The 19,158-nt window shown below is 40.8% G+C and overlaps 1 protein-coding gene across 3 annotated transcripts in view; it reads left to right on the top strand.

The window, feature by feature from the left end:
• ARHGAP10 (Rho GTPase activating protein 10) overlaps window positions 1-19,158 on the top strand; it is a 199,236-nt gene that overhangs the window by 70,589 nt on the left and 109,489 nt on the right. For all 3 annotated transcript variants that reach the window (XM_061584721.1, XM_061584720.1, XM_061584719.1), the window contains 5 exons: window positions 7,693-7,799; window positions 9,342-9,436; window positions 11,774-11,855; window positions 13,004-13,046; window positions 13,979-14,044. In XM_061584721.1, coding sequence (XP_061440705.1) covers window positions 7,693-7,799; window positions 9,342-9,436; window positions 11,774-11,855; window positions 13,004-13,046; window positions 13,979-14,044 — 393 coding nt within the window. The remainder of the gene's footprint in view (window positions 1-7,692; window positions 7,800-9,341; window positions 9,437-11,773; window positions 11,856-13,003; window positions 13,047-13,978; window positions 14,045-19,158) is intronic.

Below are 19,158 nucleotides of genomic sequence, written 5' to 3'. Positions count from 1 at the left end.
TTTCAAACTTCAAGCCTGATCCTCTAAAACAGATTGAACTCCAGCTGGCTTCTTATCCTGTCTTTTACCATGCCGAGGAACTGATTTTAAAATGCTTGCTGCGTCTCCTGTATTTGATTAAAAGGAGATAGAGCTTAAGTGTCATCTACATCAATCCAAACATTTAAAGTGTGCAAATTCATGAAGGCAGTTTGCAAACCTCAACAGCTGCTTCCTCAAAGAGTTGCCTGGCAAAATTGTTCTCCATGGTCCAGAGGTTGGTCACTCCTAGCCAGAGTGGTGGTGGCCCTTTGGAGTACACAGTGTCTAATTGTAATTGGTCAGCAAAACACTTCGAGGATAAAATTGCTCAGCTTTGCAGTGATTTAGAAGCTGCTGTTATGGCAGTGCCAGCCACAGTGCCCAATGAAATGGCGAATAGTGTTACGAGATCAATTCTCGTTAATGTGGCCTTGTGATGTGGAGAGGATACTGACAGTGATGTACCCAACCCAAACTATTAGATCCTCATCCATCTTGGTTTATTAAAGCTAGCTGGAATGGGGTGATTGAATGATCCATCACATCTTTGTGTGATGGATTGCTGCTTTCTGCCCTTAAACAGGTGGTGGCACATCCATGCCTCAAAAGTCCACTCTGAACCCAGTGGAGTGTAATAATTCTAGACCATTTGCCAACACGCTTTTATTGGCAAAGGTTGTGGAAAGGGTGGTAGTGGAGCAACTACAGGTATTCCTGGATGGGACTGATTACGTGGATCCTGGATTCAGATCCAGTTTGAAATCTGAATCAACCTTGGTTGTCTTGATGGATGACCTTTATCGAGGAAGAGATGAAAGTGTGAGCCTGTTACTTCTGCTCGATTTCTCAGTGGCTTTTGATACTGTCAACCTCCTGGACTGACTGACTGAGATGGGTATTCGAGGCACCATGTTTAAGGTGGCTTCATTCTTACCTTCAAGGCTGTGTTCAGAGAGTAGCACTCGGGAGAATATTGCTTGGTCATCTTCTACTTGTGCAGTGGGGTTCTGCCGGATGCTATCCTTTCTCCAGTGCTATTTAATAACTGTATGAAGTTGCTGGGAGCAGTAGTTAGGAGTTTTAGTGTGTGGTACCATCAATATGCTGAATCTGAATTCAGTACATCTGAATCAAGAATGGCTGTGCAAGCTTTGGACTGGTGTCTGGACACAATGGTGGACTGGATGAGGGCCAGTAAACCATGTGTGAATCCTGGGGAAATAGAGGCTCTTTGGGTGGGTTGTTCTTATTTCTGGGAGATAGACAAGTTACCCATTCTGGATGGGATTGGACTTCCTCTGAATGAGCAGGTACATAGGTTGGGGAAGGTTCTGGATACATCTTTGTCACTTGAGGCTCAAGTGTTTTCTGTGGCTAGGAGTGCCTTCGACTAGCTTTGTCAGCTTTGCCAGCTACCTCTGTTCCTGGACAGGGATAGCCTGACAACTGTAGATCATGGACTGGTATTCTCGAGGCTGGATTATTATATGTGGGTCTGGACCAGAAGCTCTAGCTGATATAGACTGTGGTGGCTAGACTACTAATGGAGGCAGATAGGCAACCAGTGCAGATGTTTTAACAGAGGTGTCACATTGTTTTGGCTATCTGCTACTAAGCCAGGTTCAGGGTTTATGTATTAATTTACAAAGCCCTGACCCAGGATATTTTAGGGACTACCTGAATCCTTATAGTCTAGCTCAGTCACTGAGATCTGTACAAGTGTCTTTGGTTGGTAAGCCTCATCTGATGTTAACACCAAAACCAGGCCTTCAGCTTTATTGGCCCAGTCTTGTGTAATACTCTTCCAGATACAGCAGTCGCCTTCAGTATAAATTTTTAAAAATTTGCTGAAAACTTTTCTATGCTGCTAGGTTTTGCAGTCAGTTAAAAAAAAAGCATGTTACAGTTAGCTGGTAATCTAGAATTTTAGTTTTTATGTGTTTTATATTGTGTATGTATATGTGTGTGTATGTATATGTGTGTGTGTACACACAGATTTGTAGTACACCGCAGTGATTTTTTAAAAAAATGAAATTGCGTGTGTAAGTATTTTTATTATTTTATTTATTTATTTATTAGATTTATATCCTGCCCTTCTTTCCAATAGGAGCCCAGTGCAGCAAACAGAAGCACTGAAAACACTCTAAAACATCATAACAGACTTTAAAATACTTTACAACAAAACATCCTTAAAAACATATTAAAACAAAACATCTTCAAAAACATCTTTTTTTAAAAAAAAGCTTTAAAAATATATTTTTAAAAAGCTTAAAAAATATATTAAAAAGCAATTCCAACACAGATGCAGACTGGGATAAGGTCTCTACTTAAAAGGCTTGTAGAAAGAGGAAGATCTTCAGTAGGTGCTGAAAAGATAACCGAAATGGTTCCTGTCTAATATTTAAGGGGAGGGAATTCTAAAGGGGAGATGCCACTACACTAAAGGTCCGCTTGCTATGTTGTGCAGAACGGACTTCCTGTTAAGATGGTATCTGCAGGAGACCCTCACCTGCAGAACGCAGTGATAAACTGGGTATATAAGGGGTAAGACGATCTTTCAGGTATCCTGGTCCCAAGCTGTATAGGGCTTTGTACACCAAAACTAGCACCTTGAACTTAGTCCGGTAGCTAATAGGTAGCCAGTGCAATTCATTCAGAAGCGTGGTGACATATTGGCGATATTCTGCTCCAGTGAGCAGTCTCGCCACTTCATTTTGCACCAGCTACAATTTCCAGACCAACCTCAAGGGTAGCCCCACACAGACTTCCGGGAAGGGTGACTTCGCTTGTGCCTGCTTTTGGGACGGGCTCCCGCCTCAAAAGAAGCTTATTCAGATATAAATCAGTCAGAACATTTTTTTTTTTGACTGATGAAATTTCTCCCGGGCAGGGAGAGACGTAGAGATCAACCTCAAAGCCTGTTTTTGTTGGGAGGACTGGATTTCATCAATTTATGAGATAAGGTCCAGCCAACAATGCCGGACGGACTTCCTAACAAGCTCTATCTGCTTAAGCGATACGTTTATCTTTTCTTTAAAGAGAGAACGGACTAACAGGCAAGCACCCTTCTTTCTATTATTTTTTTTACTTGGTTTAAATTGTTGCAGCAAAAAGAGATTTGTCAGATTGATCGGCTTTGGACAACTTCTGGGTGAGATATAGCTCTTCTCTGTTATTCACGAAATTAACAGCTTATCTCTGTTTCTGTCGCAAAAAGCTGTCCTGGAAGTGCATTCTAAAGATAATAAACAGAAGAGGGATTTCTATTCCTGATTTCTATTCCGAGGAATATTATATTGTCTGGGACTATTCTCTTTTTGGTCTATTTTATTTTGACGAATCTGCTTCTTCACGACGCCACTAACTGTTTTGATGCTGGGAACTAAATTTGTTTTGCATTCTTGAACATAGAGAGATAAGGCAGGTTGCTCTGTTTATACTGTGATGTCGTCAAGCCTGGAATATTAACCCAATTGTTGCTGAAATAAGAAGTGGTTCTTCTTTATTTTTGTTTTGCTTTGTTTTCGTGGTTTTAAAAATGGCAATCAAGAAAGTGGCTGAGAATCTGGAAGTAATTATGTTTCAGAAAATAATGGATGAGATTGAGATAACGAAACAAACCCTGCGACAGGGTAGTAAGGAGCTGAAAATTGAACTGAGCAAAATGACGCAGGAGCTTAAAGAAATAGGGGATCCTGTGAGAGAGGAGAATGAGATCAGAGATGAGAAAAGAAAAAATAAAGGGAAGATACAAGCCCTGGAGATTGGAACAAATGTGGAATTGGAAAAAGATCTGGAGTTTATGGATTTTAGAAATAAAATCTACTGTTTGGAATTTAACGTTGTCTCTGAAGAAATTAATGAAGATATTAGAGATAAAGTTATCAATGGCTTGGATAATCTTCTGGACTGGAATGATGTGATGGAGCTTGATATAGAGAAAATCTATGGAATTAACTGCAGCCATGTGACAATGGAAAAACTCTTAAGAGATGAGCCAGTGCATTTTGTAAAAAAGAAGAACACAGATATGACTTTACAACAGTATTTCAGCAACTTATTCAGAATGGATGGCAAGAAAATATTTGGGATAGAGGAAATTCCCATCAGACTCTTATTATATGACTATGGCTACAACAGCAAGATTATTATGGAATACTGATAATGGAAGATTGGACACTGAAATTACTGGACTTAACAGGACTATTGAAGATGGAAGATGGAACTAATAGGGATAATGGAATAATGGCTATTGAAATTATTGGACCTAACAGATTCTGATGAGATGGATTAATCGAAATGTTTATTTGGACTATGGTTATGACAATAAGATTATTATAATTATTAACGAGATGGATTAATTGACATGTTTATTTGGAGAAAAATTGATAGATGTATTTCTTAAAGAATTGAAACCTCTCTTTGACTTTTTGTGGAAAGAATAAAGTAATGTTTATGAGATTTGATGATTAATTAAGATAACTACTGGAGGAAAGTGATTTTATAATATGATTTAAGAGACAGGATTGTTATATATTGTAGACCTATAACTGATTTGATATGTGACAAATGGGAAGTCAACATTTTATTTTTTTTTGTTTAATCATTTTTGTTTTGTTTTGTTTTTTGTCTTTGAATGTTTTATGATTTTGTTTTCTATGTTTTATGAAAATTTGAATAAAAATTATTGTAAAAAAAAAAAAAAGGGTAGCCCCACACAGAGAGCATTACAGTAATCCAGCCTGGAGATTACCAGTGCATGGACAACAGTAGTTATCCCGGTCCAGAAACGGCTGCAGCTGTCTTACCAGCCAAAGCTGGTAAAAGGCACTCCTAGCCACGGACGTCACCTGGGCCTCTAGTGACAAAGATAGATCCAGGAGCATCCCCCAGACTACAGACCTGCTCTTTCAGAGGGAATACAGCCCCATTCAAACAGGCAGCTGACCAATTATCTGAACTTGGGAACCACCAACCCACAGCGCCTCTGTCTTGCTAGGATTCAGAGTCAGTTTACTGGCCTTCATCCAGCCCACAACTGATTCCAGGCACTGGTCCAGGGCTTGCACGGCCTCTCCTGATTCAGATGTTACTGAGAAATAGAGCTGGGTATCATCAACATACTGCTGACTCCTTGCCCCAAATCTCCTGATGACTGCTCCCAAGGGTTTTCTATAGATATTAAACAGCATGCGGGACAAGATGGTACCCTGTGGCCCCACAGCACAACTTCCAGGGGGCCAAATGACAATCACCCTATGCTCGTCTCTGACACTGACCCTGGAGATAGGATCGGAACCAGTGTAAAAATAGTTCCTCCGATACCCATCTCACCAAGTCGGCCCAGAAGGATACCATGGTCAATGGTATCAAAAGCTGCCGATCAGTTAAGAATAACGGAGTCGCACTTCCCCATCTTTCTCCTGATAGAGGTCATCCATTAGGGTGACCAGGGCAGATTCAGTCCCATAACCAGGCTTGAACCCAGACTGGAATGGGTCAAGATAATCTGTTTTGTCCAAGAATACTTGCAATTGCTGTGCCACAACCCTCTTAATTACCTTCGCTAAAAAGGGGGTATTTGCAACGGGGCGGTAGTTGTCACAAACCAGTGGGTCCAGGATGGGCTTTTTCAGGAGCGGTTGAATGACCGCCTCTTTCAAGGTGGTCGGAACTACTCCCTTCTGCAACAGTGCATTGACCACACCCTGGATCCACTCTGTTAAACCCCCTCAGCAAGCTTTAATAAGCTAAGAAGGACAAGGATTGAGAAGACATGTTGCTGGCTGCATCGTTGTGAGCAGCTTGTCCACGTCATCAGGCCGCATCAACTGAAACTGATTCCAAGAAATTGCAGCAGATGCTGCACTGAACACCTCACTGGGGTGTACAGTAGATGTGGACGGGGCATCAATATTGCTACATAGGTGAGCAACTTTACCCTCAAAGTGCCTTGCAAACAATTCACAGTGGCCCTCCAAAGGGTCTAAAACGCCATTTCCTGGAGTAGCTATCAACAGACCCCTGACAATACGGAAAAGCTCCACTGGATGACTACTTGAGGAGGCAATGGTGGCAGAGAAGTGGGCGTTCTTCATCGCCCTCACCGCCACATAGTAGGCATGGCTATGATGTTTTACTCATGTCTGATTAGCCTCCCAGCATGTCTTTCACCACTTGCGCTCTAGCTGTTGTCCAGCCTGTTTCATTGTCCTTAGCTCACTGGTGTACCAAGGTGCAAACTGGGCTGAACAATGCTGGAGAGGGCGGTCAGTGGCAACCGTGTCAAGAGCCCGATGCATCTCATTGTTCCACAGCGTGACAAGGACTTCAACAGGGTCACCTGCTCTATCTACTGGGAACTCCCCCAGGGCATTCAGGAATCCTGTGGATTTCATTCGTCTCCAGGGGCGAGCCATCTTAATCTGTCCACCACCCCTGCAGGGGAGGATCAGAGCCGTAAGTCTAAATTTCACCAGGAAGTGGTCTGACCATGATAATGGGGTGACATCCATCCTCCATCTCCAGACCATCCCTTCCTCCATCTGGAGCAAAAACCAAGTCGAGGGTGTGGCCTGCCCTATGTGACAGGCTGGTGACAGCTTGAGACAGCTCCATGGTCGTCATGGAGGCTATGAAGTCCCGAGCTGGAACACTAGAAACAGCCTCAGCATGGACATTGAAATCACCCGGGACTATCATTCTGAGCTCCTCTAATACCACAGCTGAGATGGCCCCTACCAGCTCGGTCAGCGAAGCTGCTGAGCATCAGGGTGGTACACCACCAGTAACCCTAGTTTACTGTCTCCTTGGCCCAACACCAGCTCCAAGACAGAATGGTTTCCTGGTAACAGAGATGGAAGCTCTGCAGACCACAGCAACTCCTCCCTCCTGTCCCTGCAGCCTGTGCTGGTGTTGCACCGAGTATCCAGCTGGACAAAGCTGGATCAGATCACCTCCTCCTAGCTCACCCACCCACCCAGGTCTTATAAAAGTTTCAGAACAATGGGCTGTGTCCAAAGTACTGTGGGCAGAAAGAAATTAGCTTCTTGAGTTGTTCTGCATATGATGCATTTTTTAAACAATGTATTATTGCAAGGTGTAAAACAATGTCCTTTTGTGAGTAGAAGATTTTTATTTATTTATTTATTAAATGTATTAGTCGCCCATCTGGCTGGTTGTCCAGCCGCTCTGGGCGACGTACAAGATAAAAAACAATACATTAAAACGTTAAAATTTAAAACCATAACAGTAAAAACCTAACCCACCCCAAAAGCCTGCCTGAAGAGCCAGGTCTTCAAGGCCCGGCGGAAGCTCATCGTAGAAGATGCCTTCCACATGCAAAAGGGCACCCTTGGGGTCTAACCCAATGATTGCATAACACTTTCTCTTCCCCACTGTAGCCCCCTATACCCCCATCACAAGCTCTCCCACTTTCACAAGCTTCCACCCACTTTTATCCAGATTCGCCTTTCTCACTTTTTCTCATAATTCACTTTCTTTATTTCCTTCTCCAATAGCAAATGGGTGAAGAATAAGGCATAGGATTTTCTAGTGAACTTCGTGATTCACCACAAAATCTGCAAATTAGATTCAGCACAAAAATGTCTGTTAATGGAGAATTATGTATATTAAATACTTCTAAAGCTATTTTTTACTGTTTTATTGAAGGACCTGCACCATTTGGGTCCAGCTGGGTAAAACATTACTGCATGTACAAGAAAGAAACAAAGAAGTTTACCATGATACCATTTGAGCACAGGTCGGGAGGGAAGATTGTGAGTACATGCCACATTTCATTGCACTTCATGCCCTGTATCTAAATGAAAGAATGGGAGATAAGATGTGCTCTATATCTGTGTAGTCCACAATTTTGTTTTAAGTATAGTAAGCTACAATAGTGGAGTGATAAGAATTCTGGAGAAGTTCCAGGGTTGGGTTGCAAGGAACAGAGTTATCCCAAAATGTCCTTATTTTATCTGCAGTATTTCATCAACGCTAAAGGGCTTAAAGTTTAGTTTGAGAATAACTAACCAGTGGCATGCAAAAAGTAAATTCATCTGAAAAGCTTTTACTAGCTTCATGTTTACTTTCGTTGCAAATTTTATGTGTTGTAGTAAAAGTGTTACAAATTCCAGAATCCATATTAGGACAATACGTTTAGTAGGCGGGCCAAATGTCACAAAATAGCATGCAAATGCTCAAGGTCTCTGGAACTCTTCATCTTGTTAGATGGTAAACAGAGCGGCAGAGGGGAGGAAAAAGTTGTCTTGTGGTGAAGCCATGGAGTCTGCATTTGGTCATGGTCTTAAGATACAGTATGTGTGTGATGGGAGAAGTAGCAGACATTCAAATTAGGCTGTGTTAGGGGCTGTGCAGATGTCAGGTTGCACTTAGGGCTGCTGGAAAGAAAGAACTTACAGTGGTTGATTTTATATTTGAAAATATAAAACAGACAGACTTGACATAGCACTGAATAGAGTTTCATTTGAATGCTACCTCATTCCACATTTCACCTTAAGACTTACAAGATGCAAACCCCATGGGTTGTATCCAGTGAAGTAATTCTGTTAGCACAAGGACTTCCACTTGTGCAACAGAACTTCCCCTACCTCTCCCCTCCTTATGTGCCTCCTCAAATCTGTTCTGCAGCATTAGGGAACCCCCCCAGAACAGATTTGGGTTTCACAGGGGGGGAAGGAAGAGAGGCAGGGGAAGTTTTGTTGTGGGGGCAGAAGTCCTTGCATTAATGGAACAACTTTTTTAAAAAAAATATTTTATTTAAGAACATAGAAGTACACACACAAGACCCCATTCCTCTCCCAAAAATCCCCACAATGAACAAACACACACTAGGTCTCCTAATACAAATTAGATTTTGTGTGTGTGTGTGTGTGTGTAGAGAAACCTCTGAATTTTGTGTGGTCTATTGTGTAGAAGTAAGAATCATATCCACTCCTCTGCCTACCTCTGTCTCACCCAACACTAGCATACACTTCCTGGAAGGTTGCTCATGAGGGAATGCAGCCCTCAGTCTAAAAAACATTATCCAGCCGTGCTAGCTACAGAGAACTGAAGTTGGAAGCTCACTTGATGGGGCATATTGTGTGTGAAAAGCTTGTTCAGAGTTCAGCAGTGTTGATGGATATTTGTATTGGGAAACTGAATGACAGGAATAAATAATGCACATGCACTTTAGAATCTAGAAATTACAGTGTTAAATAAACACATCTTATTTGATCTATGACTTTTTCTTGACGTTTTTAATAATGACCTCTATCTCAAAGTTTAAGAAACTCATATAATAAATTCTTTTTCAGGGTGAGTTGGAAGTCTTCCTCCTTAAGTACTGTACCAAAAGGAATGCTGATACTATAGATAGGCGGTTCTGTTTTGATATGGAAGCATTAGACCGGTAAGTTGGTCAGGTATATATTAAAATGCATTACAGTAGGGCCTTGTTTTACGGCACTTCTCTTTACAGCGCTTCCCTAATATGACGGTCTCAATTAGACTAAAGCCCCACTCATACAGCGCTTGTTCTGCTTTTACGGCAGTTTTAGGGCGTTGCGCGCCATTCTATTCAATGAGTTTCACTTTTCAGCAGTGTTCGCTTTTCAGTGGGGGTCCGGAACGTAACCCGCCTTATGAGTGGGGCCTTACTGTATATAGGAACTTAATGTTATCTCCCAAATTTTTCAAATACCCAAAGTAAAACAGCTGTTCACCAGAAAATGACTGGTAATGAGCAAAAAAGAAGTGATAGTCCACCTGTGAGCATTTGTAGCCTCCAAGCAATTTTCAGCACTCACAAAATCCTCAACAGTTTGATGGTAGATTCCTTTTTAAATAAATTAATGTTGGTCCCCATTATCATATTGTGCTAGGCAAAGAGGTTTCAACTTCTCCACCAGCCTCAGTGGGGATGCACCACCCTTGGGGATGCAGTTCTCCTGACCTCTGCTCATCAGATAGATCTGAGGAACAAGGCGGGGGGGGGCTGGATCTCTCTCTCTCTCTCTCTCTCTCTCTCTCTCTCTCCCTCTCTCCCTCCCCACCTCTCTCTCTGCATCAGCAAGAACAACTTGGCCATGACAACTTAGGGCACACCCACTTTTGCTTTGGCCATGCTCACTGATGACATGTGGCTCTCAGCTGTGTCCCCCACACCTCACCATCTCTGGTGGGTTATTTGTTCCAATTTTTGTGTTTATGTTTTGTGATTGTTGGTGAGAGAAAGGCATTTGTGTGAAGAATGATTTGACCCATAACACCAAAAAAGATGAAAGCGTGTCACTCTTGGGTGCTTGCTCATCTTTTCACCTTGTTCCTCTTGTAGCAGCTTATATATTTATTTACAAAGCTCTAGGCTGCTGTTTAGAACAAAGATATAAAATCTCAATAAAACATGGAGCAGCATAACATAGCTGTAAAATAAAATGCCAGCATAAAACTACATTACTGCAATAAACACTTAAAAGGCCTGGGCAAATAAAAAGATGGTAAAAAAGGTGGTACAAGGTGGACCTTACTGGGAAGGGAATTCTAAAAGTTGGGTGCTACAACAGAGAAAGTCCTTTTAACAGTTGCCACCCAGTTCATGTCAGACAGGGCAGGATCAAGAGCAGGGCCAATGAGGCTATCTTAATGTCCAGATAACATTCATGCATGAACAGGTAGTCCTTCAAGTAACCTGGTCCCAAGATGTTTAAAGGTAAAACCTTAACTCTGAATTGAATTCAGAAATGAACAGGAAGCCGGTGTAACTTTTTAAACAACTAGTAAGATGTATTCTGTATGTCTGTTGTTGTTGTTACGTGCCTTCAAGTCGATTATGACTTACAGCGATCCTATGAATCAGTGACCTCCAAGAGCATCTGTCATGAACCACCCTGTTCAGATCTTGTAAGTTCAGGTCTGTGGCTTCCTTTATGGAATCAATCCATCTCTTGTTTGGCCTTCCTCTTTTTCTACTCCTGTTTTTTGTAGCATTATTGTCTTTTCTAGTGAATCATGTCTTCTCATGATGTGTCCAAAGTATAATAACCTCAGTTTCATCATTTTAGCTTCTAGTGACAGTTTGGTTTTAATTTGTTATAACACCCAGTTATTTGTCTTTTTTGCAGTCCATGGTATGCACAAAGCTCTCCTCCAACACATTTCAAATGAGTTTATTTTTCTCTTATCCACTTTTGTCACTGTCCAACTTTCACATACATACATAGAGATCAGGAATACCATGTCTGAATGATCCTGACGTTAGTGTTCAGTGATACATCTTTGAATTTGAAGACATTTTCTAGTTCTGTTATAGCTGCCCTCCTCAGTCCTAGCCTTCTTCTGATTTCTTGACTTCTGTCAACCTAGAAAACTATAGTTAATCTTACTTATGCTTAGTTGAAACAAGCCATCTTCAAACCATAGTTTATGAATATGACTTATTTCTACTAACCATAGCTAAGATTAAACACAGTTTAGGGTTTGGATACAACCCAAATTTTACAAACTATTGGTTTTGCCTGTTGCCCAGCTCTGTTTTGGTTTGACCATTTTATCTTGATTTTAATACTTTTTAATATGCCTAAGAATGCACCATATTACATGTCAACTTCAAGGTTATTTGATGGTTTCAACCAACTTCTATATTACATTACATTTGTCGAGTGCCTATGATAAGATCAGTTGGAAGTGGTTATTAATGCTCATTAGAGATTTAAAAAATAATTATTTCCCATCATTTCTGCTTTTATAGACCTGGTATGGCTGTTACCATGCAAGCATCCTCAGAAGAGGACAGAAACCTTTGGTTTGAAGCTTTAGATGGAAAAGAAGCTGTAAGTAGAAAATTATGTTCCTTTATTTTGATGGCAAAATAGTAATATCACATAAGCTATACCTCCTGTTTCGTTATACAAGGGGATCCCAGACTGGTCTGTGACCACTAGTAGTCTGCGAGCTTCATTCAGGTGGTCCATAACATGCCCTCGTTAAATATTCATATCAATTTTTAATTGTATTTTTATTGTTTCTTTTATTCCTTATATTGTATTTCGGCTTGAATTCTATGGAATCCAAATTGAAATAAAAGAAAATGCAATATAAGAAGAAGCAATAAAAACAATTAAAATCATATAGGCGGCAAAAGGCTCCTCCTGAGCCAGTAGGTCCACATCAGTATGAAGCTTGGGTCTCTTTAAAAAAGAAAATGAAGGGGACAGCATAAATAAGCAATCCCCACAGGCCCATAGCCAATTTAACTGGATGTAAAATTCATGCCCCCTTCTTCCCCAACTAGGAAAATCAGGCAGGCATCCACTGAATAGTCTGTGAAGTAAAAAAAGAAAGAAATTGTTTCTGCTGCACCTATGTGCCACAATCGGAGTTCTCTGGGCTGTTTGTATGTTGGCAGCTGTGGGAGATGAGTAGTGGAGCACAGCAGTGCAAACACTTTACTTGGGATATCTTCATTTGGGAAAGATGGATCCTAATTGAAAAATAAAACTTGAGGTCCAGTAGGAAAGACAAAGCAGTGAGCATAAGGAAGGAATGAGAGAGCAGGGTAATAAAGTGGTGAGAAGAGGAATTCAAGAGAATAAAACGTTCTTCAGTTCATGTTGATAGAGATGCTATTTTTTTTTGCTTCAAATCTTTCCTTATTATTTAACTATAGAGCAATAACTGAGAATCTTATTTTTTCTGTTTTCACATATGGGACAATAGGTTCACAGTGAGTGACTCCATTCTTTTGAGCATTTTTTTAAATTAACAGTTGAGGCAAAATCCTCTAAACGTGGAAAGTTCAGGATGTGGCTAACAAGTTAACTGGCCTGTCTACTATTTTGATTCAGGGAAAATCTATTTTCTTCTCAACAGCCCACTTTTGATCTTTAGCAGGGAAAATGTTGATTCTTTTTTTTTTCCTCCTAAAAACAAGCTGCTGCCTTTACATGTACTTATCTTTTTTTCTTTCTCTCTTTGCTAGGTGTTTCTCAATTTAAACAGGGCTAACATGAAAAGGGAAGTAAGTAAGTACTTGTCTTATACGGTAATTATGTTAAAACTAAAATAAACTGGAAAAATAAACTTTCCGGAAAAAGAGACCTTTAGGCTGGAATTACCAAACCACTTAATGTTCCAGCTTCAATCAAAAGAAACTTCTTTGAGCCTGCATAGATAAGTTTGAATATGTAAAGACAAAAACTTCTTTAGTGTTTTTGGTCTGAAACAACTTGTCTGCTTTCAGCAAAAGATAATGTCTTGGATCCTGAGTTTGTGCAAATAGGAGCTGATGGCACAACAGGGCTTTCTTGCCTCACTTCTCCCACTGCAGCTCCATAAGCCCCTCCTAAAAGTCTGGTTATCTTCTGGAGAAGCCTAGGATGTGGCACAGAGAGCTGCAGTGAAGAGGAGGAAGGCAGAATGCACAGGCAGCTTCCATTTATGCAAACGTTTGGATGCCACTCCACTGTAAACAGAGAGCAAAACATTTAGGGTCAGTTCAATCATAAAGCCAGCCAGATGCTGCAGAGCATACCCCAGGTTCCTTCCTTTCACCTCCCCTCACACCCTCCACACTTCTCTTTTGTGACGATCTCATGGATTACATTTCTGGTTTGGAGCACAAGAGGAAACCATAGTTTTCAATCATGGTGGCAAACTATGATCTGCCACAAAAGAAGTGATGTGTGATGGTGTCAGGGAAAAGTGGGTGGCAGAAGATGTGAGCCTGAGGCCTGGTCATGAAAAGCCAAACTATGGGTTGGTATTACATGTGAAAAGAGTCATAACGTATTAGTTCTGAAATTCCATCCCCAACATTTTTTTAATTGATTTCAAAGAAAAGTAAGTGATAAGTTTGAGTAGGCTTAACTAAATGTAGAGTTAATATTTGCATTTTTGTAAGGAAAGTATTATATATCATTAGATGTGACATATTTTCAAACTATTTCTCTTCCAGGTGCACAGTTGGATAAAATTGGGTTCGCAGTTCTGAGAAAATGCATCAGTGCTGTTGAAACAAGAGGTAATGGCAAACTCAGTCAAAGTTGCTTTCTGCAGAGGTTCGTGGATTGAGCTGAGAATGAGACTGATAATCACAGTTATAACGAGGCTTCTAGTAATGTCAGGGAAAGGGCATTTCTCTGCAACACTGCCCTTTATAAATCGTCCCTTCAGGTCTGAATTTTAATTGCACTTTAATAAGACATCACTAAACATCACAGTGCAAGATGACAAATTGGAATGCTTTGGGAAAGTTACAGCATTTTTCCTAATTGTTCATAGTTTAGATATGATATGATATGAATATATTGAATATATGTATATAAATATGAATAACATTACCTTGGAACAATCCTTAAACAATCATGCAGGATAAAGTATTAGGTCCATGTTAGGGATTCTCCTGGTTCCTCAGCCTCACTTCAAGTAAAACAGGCTTCTGTAACCCTTTCGCTGCCACGAATTCAACAGAATACTTCTTTAAACCCTCATAGTACTGTGTATGGAAGACTTTAGGTGTGAGATGACACAACCACTGAGAGTTGGTATAAATCTTGAACTATATAGGTTTATTAAAGTGATATTATTTACAAAAGGGAATAAGGTTGCTTATTTTTGGACTTTATAGGTGCTTGCTGATGGGTTCTATAGTCTCCAGAGACACTGTTGCTGTCATCATCCTTTAACTGGCTCTCCCTTCAGGCCAACCTCCAACTCAGCCACTGCTTTCCACAACCCAGTCCAGCTACTGGGGCCAATCTGCCTTTGTGGTGCCAGAGCTCCTCTGGTTGTGCTCTTAGCTATTGGACAGTTTAGCCAATGTTATACCTCCACTTGTGTCACTTTCCTGTGGCAAGAACTTTCTTCAGGGTGGCCATCAGACTAACTCAGTCACTGCCCCCCTTCTGATCTTCACCAGACAGCTAGTAATTACACCCTGGGTATATATAGGTCTAGGTTGCTTTTAACTATGTGTTTTAAAAGTGTTGTAACCCACCCTAGGACCTTTGAGTGAAGGGCGGGTGGTGGTGGTGGTGGTGGTAGTAGTAGTAGTAATATGCAGACCTCAGTTCTTCCCTCAGCTACTCTCATCAATCAACTCCTTACTCTCACCAACTCCAATTACCCTTTCTAACTGCCAACTGTCAGTTAACCCTCTACTGCCTGGAACCTCCAGCCCATCAGAAAGAATTTACCTGATCAGGCCACATCTAATACAATTTTAAAGCAATTGAGTCTCTCACCTCTCGGAACCTGTCACCAAGCAACCACTGCTAAGATGGGTTGCAACAAGGCCTCAAAATGGTACATGGCAATGTACCAAAACAAGGCCTCATGGCAGTTACAGAGGTCATATAACATTTTTTTAACAAAAACACATACAAAGCATTTCTCCACACTCCAAAATTAGAAAGAAGAGGTAAAACTGATTATACAGCCACGAGAATGGCTGTATACAGTAGTCAACATGAATTTTTCTCATTCTGCAATGTTGAATTGAAAATACCCCCCTTCTCATTCTGATGTTTCCCATTAGCTCATTTCAAAACAAAACCTTACAAAATTTATAGTGATACACAAAACAGAGAGAATCAAGAGTTCAAAGTGTAACTCCTGCTGGGAGGAAGGGCAGGATATAAATCAAATAAATAAATAAATAAAATATAATAAAAAGAGAGGAAAAAAACCAGACCCCTTTTGGACTTTTTTCTGTCAGAGTTCTCATAATCTGTTGAAATTCATTAAAAATCAGCCACGTTCACAGAGTACCTGTAATCCTATTACTGACCTTGCCCCATACTCTGACCTTCATCGTCTGCAGTTTAAAAGTTAAAAAATGCCTCACTGATTTTTAATTAATTTAAGAAATTTGGCATTGAACTCAGTGATAATGTCAGGCATGCTTAGTAAGAACCAAAGGTCAGTGTTCTAAAAGCCAAACTCAAAGCTGCTGGGCTTGGCTAATCAGAGAGCCACACCCACACCAGACCTTTATTTCACTTTAGACAGTCATGGCTTCTCTCAAAGACTCCTGGGAAGTGTAGTTTGTGAAGGGTGCAGAGAGGAGACTCCTATTCCCCTGACAGAGCTCCAGTGGCCAGAGTGGTTTAACAGTCAGCTGCTCTGATTGAAGCTGTGTGAAGGGAACAGAGCATCTCCTAGCAACTCTCAGCACCCTCACTAACTACACTTCCCAGGATTTTTTGGGAGAAGCCATGACTGTCTAAAGTGAAATAAAGGTCTGGTGTGGATGTGGCCAGGGACAGTTTTGGTTTAAATTTGGGTGGGAGGCTACAAGTGTCTGCTGTAGAACAAAAAGGTGGGGGAAACCCTGAAAAAGAATGATACTGTTCGCAGTGTTCACACCTGCAATCAGCCCAAAGAACAGAAACAAGATATGTGCTATGCTGATCTTGTTTTAGCAGGGAGGAAGCAAAATATTAAAACAGTTGATATAGTACAGATAGTCACTTTATGTTTGATTTTTAGTGAAGTTTCCTGTAGCAAATCATTCTCTTTTGTTTGTGTTTCTGTGAATATGTGAAGTACAGCAGCACTTTGCATCACTAAAAGAAAGCTCCAAAAACAATTGTGGAATAATGGCACTGACTGTTTTGCAGAATAGTTTCCAATAGACATGAGGAGTGTCTCAGCTTGCACAAGATGAAACAGTGGGATGTGAAATATATTCTAGCATAAATAAATATAGATAGATAGATAGATAGATGGATGGATAGATGTGCTCTATGTTTTTAATTGACCAAGCCCACCTTTCCTTAAGTGGAGTAGTTTAAGCATAGCAGGCTGAAAACATGCATCTAGGGAAGGTCAAGTTTGTTTTTTCCAACAGCTAGAGTTGTTGCTTAAGTAGCAGTCTGATTTTACATCAAACTGCAGTTTCAGATTCAACTGTTAATGGGCCCAAAATAGAAATAGACCTCCAGTTTGAAACGCAAAAGGCTGTCTTCACCATCATATGACATTGACCAATAAAAAGGCTTTGAAATAAATAAAAATAAAAATAAATTTGATCCAGATTTCTAGGATGAATGATAAGAGAAATATAATTCTCTAGGTTAGATTCTCAGTAGAAACAGTAGTAACACAGAAAAGAAGCAAAGTAAGAAGAACACCAACAAACATACAAAAATGTAATTCTCCATCTTTGGAGATGGCAGGTGTTGCCACCACTCACCATATTCTCAGAGGTACATGTTACCAAATTCCTCCAAGCTACACAAAAAGTGGATTGGACTGTGAAAGACCAACTCAAATTGTGTTTGCATTTTGACAAATTTGTAGGGCAGTCCAATATCTCAGAGAGGAGATCAGGTCTCCTGCTCCCCTGATGCATTCATTATAGCTGCCCAATTTCCCTGCTTTTTAAAGTTTGATACAGGTTAAACCATAAGGTTTTTTTGCCTATTAGCGAATATATAGTGGTTTGCCTAAGGCTTACCCAGTGGCTGTGTTTGCCCATCACAGTAAACCATGGTTAATGGCTTACTGCGAACATGCAGATTGTGCCCTTTTTGCTCATCCTTGCTAGTGAGCAGGAGCAAAAATTTAGGATCCTTGGCTTCATACAGCAGTGTGGAACCTCTGGACCATGTGCCAGACTTGGGTTGCCAGGCCCATAAGGCATTTGGGAAGAGCCACGCCCATCCACCCTACACCTGAATGACATCAGGGGTGGGGCAGGTAAGGGTGGGATTTTAAGGAATAATCTGGAGCTTAAAGCTGGCTCCCAATTGCTCCTTTGCTGTAGCAAGGCACTCACCCAACTGCACATCAGCTAATGAATGGTAGGAGAACGCCTTGCTCAAGGAGAGGAAAGTGGTTTCCATTCAGTGGGAACCACTTCTCTCTCCCATAGCTTTTCTTTGAAGCCACCCTGCTCTGAATCTTTCAACCTCAGAGAGGAGAGGGAAAGGAAAGGAAATGGGGGTCTGATCATTTGCATGCTTATTGAGTTCAGTGGGATTTACTCCTCTGCACTCATGGCTAGGATATTCCCAGGTAAGCAAACACAGGAGTGCAACTTGAGGCATTAAGCCCCATTGGTCAAGGGAATGAAGCAACGTTCTTATGAGGAAAGGTTGGAGCATTTGGAGCTTTTTAGTTTAGAGAAAAGGCTAATAAAAGTAATATGATAGAAGTGTATAAAGTTATGCATGGCATAGAGAAAGTTTTTCTCCACTCCCATAACACTAGAACCTGTAGACATCCAATGAAGCTGAATGTTGGAAGATTCTGCACAGACAAAGTACTTCTTTATGCAGTGTATAGTTAAATGGAATTCACTCCCACAGGAAGCAGTGATGGCTTTAAAAAGAGGATTAGACAAATTAATGTTGAATAAGGATATTGATAGCTACTAGCCATGATGCTTCTCTCTGCCTCCATGGTTGGAGGCAGTATGCTTCTGAATACCAGTTGCTGGGAAGCAGAACCTGGTTGGCCACTGTGAGGACAGGATACTGGACAAGATGAGCCATTGGCCTGCTCCAGCAGGCTCTTATTATGTTCTTATTGAACACAGCGGGACTTACTTTCAAGCAGATGTGGATAGGATTGCATCGCAGGGGAGTGCAGGGTCTTGGCATGGTTAGCTAGGTCAGCCAAATTTTGTGGGCTTAAGGTTCCTTTTGCTGCCTCTTAAACTTTAAAAGTTTCTATTAATAGTTTTAAACAGTTTTGTACACTGTAAGAGACATGCAGACATTATTTCAGGAGCTGTCTTTTCTAAAACCAGGTAAATATCTGTGTAATTTTCTTTATGGGAATAAGTGAAGTAAGAAGTTTTATTGATTTCTTTGAGCATGTATAGTAATAAAGTGTGCTTGTGGGGGAAATTATACTCTTCAAGCAGCCTAGTGAATATAAAACATTGACCTTAAAACAGATTAAGCGTAATTGTCTTGCATTTCTGTAGCGCATATTCTAAAGCCCTACTATGCACAACTAAAAAAATGCCTCCACAGAGTCTCTGTCCCAGGTTTATATTTTTCAGCTGTAATGGATATGAGTTAGGTGTAGATGGAGAAAAGTCTGGTATTCAAAACACTCAAAAAGGCAGATACTGAATGTAAGCATCAATAGCTGGATTGCTTTTTCCCTTACCTCAATCATACA

Source organism: Rhineura floridana, chromosome 9, assembly GCF_030035675.1.
Source record: "Rhineura floridana isolate rRhiFlo1 chromosome 9, rRhiFlo1.hap2, whole genome shotgun sequence".
Taxonomy (NCBI): domain Eukaryota; kingdom Metazoa; phylum Chordata; class Lepidosauria; order Squamata; family Rhineuridae; genus Rhineura; species Rhineura floridana.
This window is presented reverse-complemented; position numbering and strand designations above follow the sequence as displayed.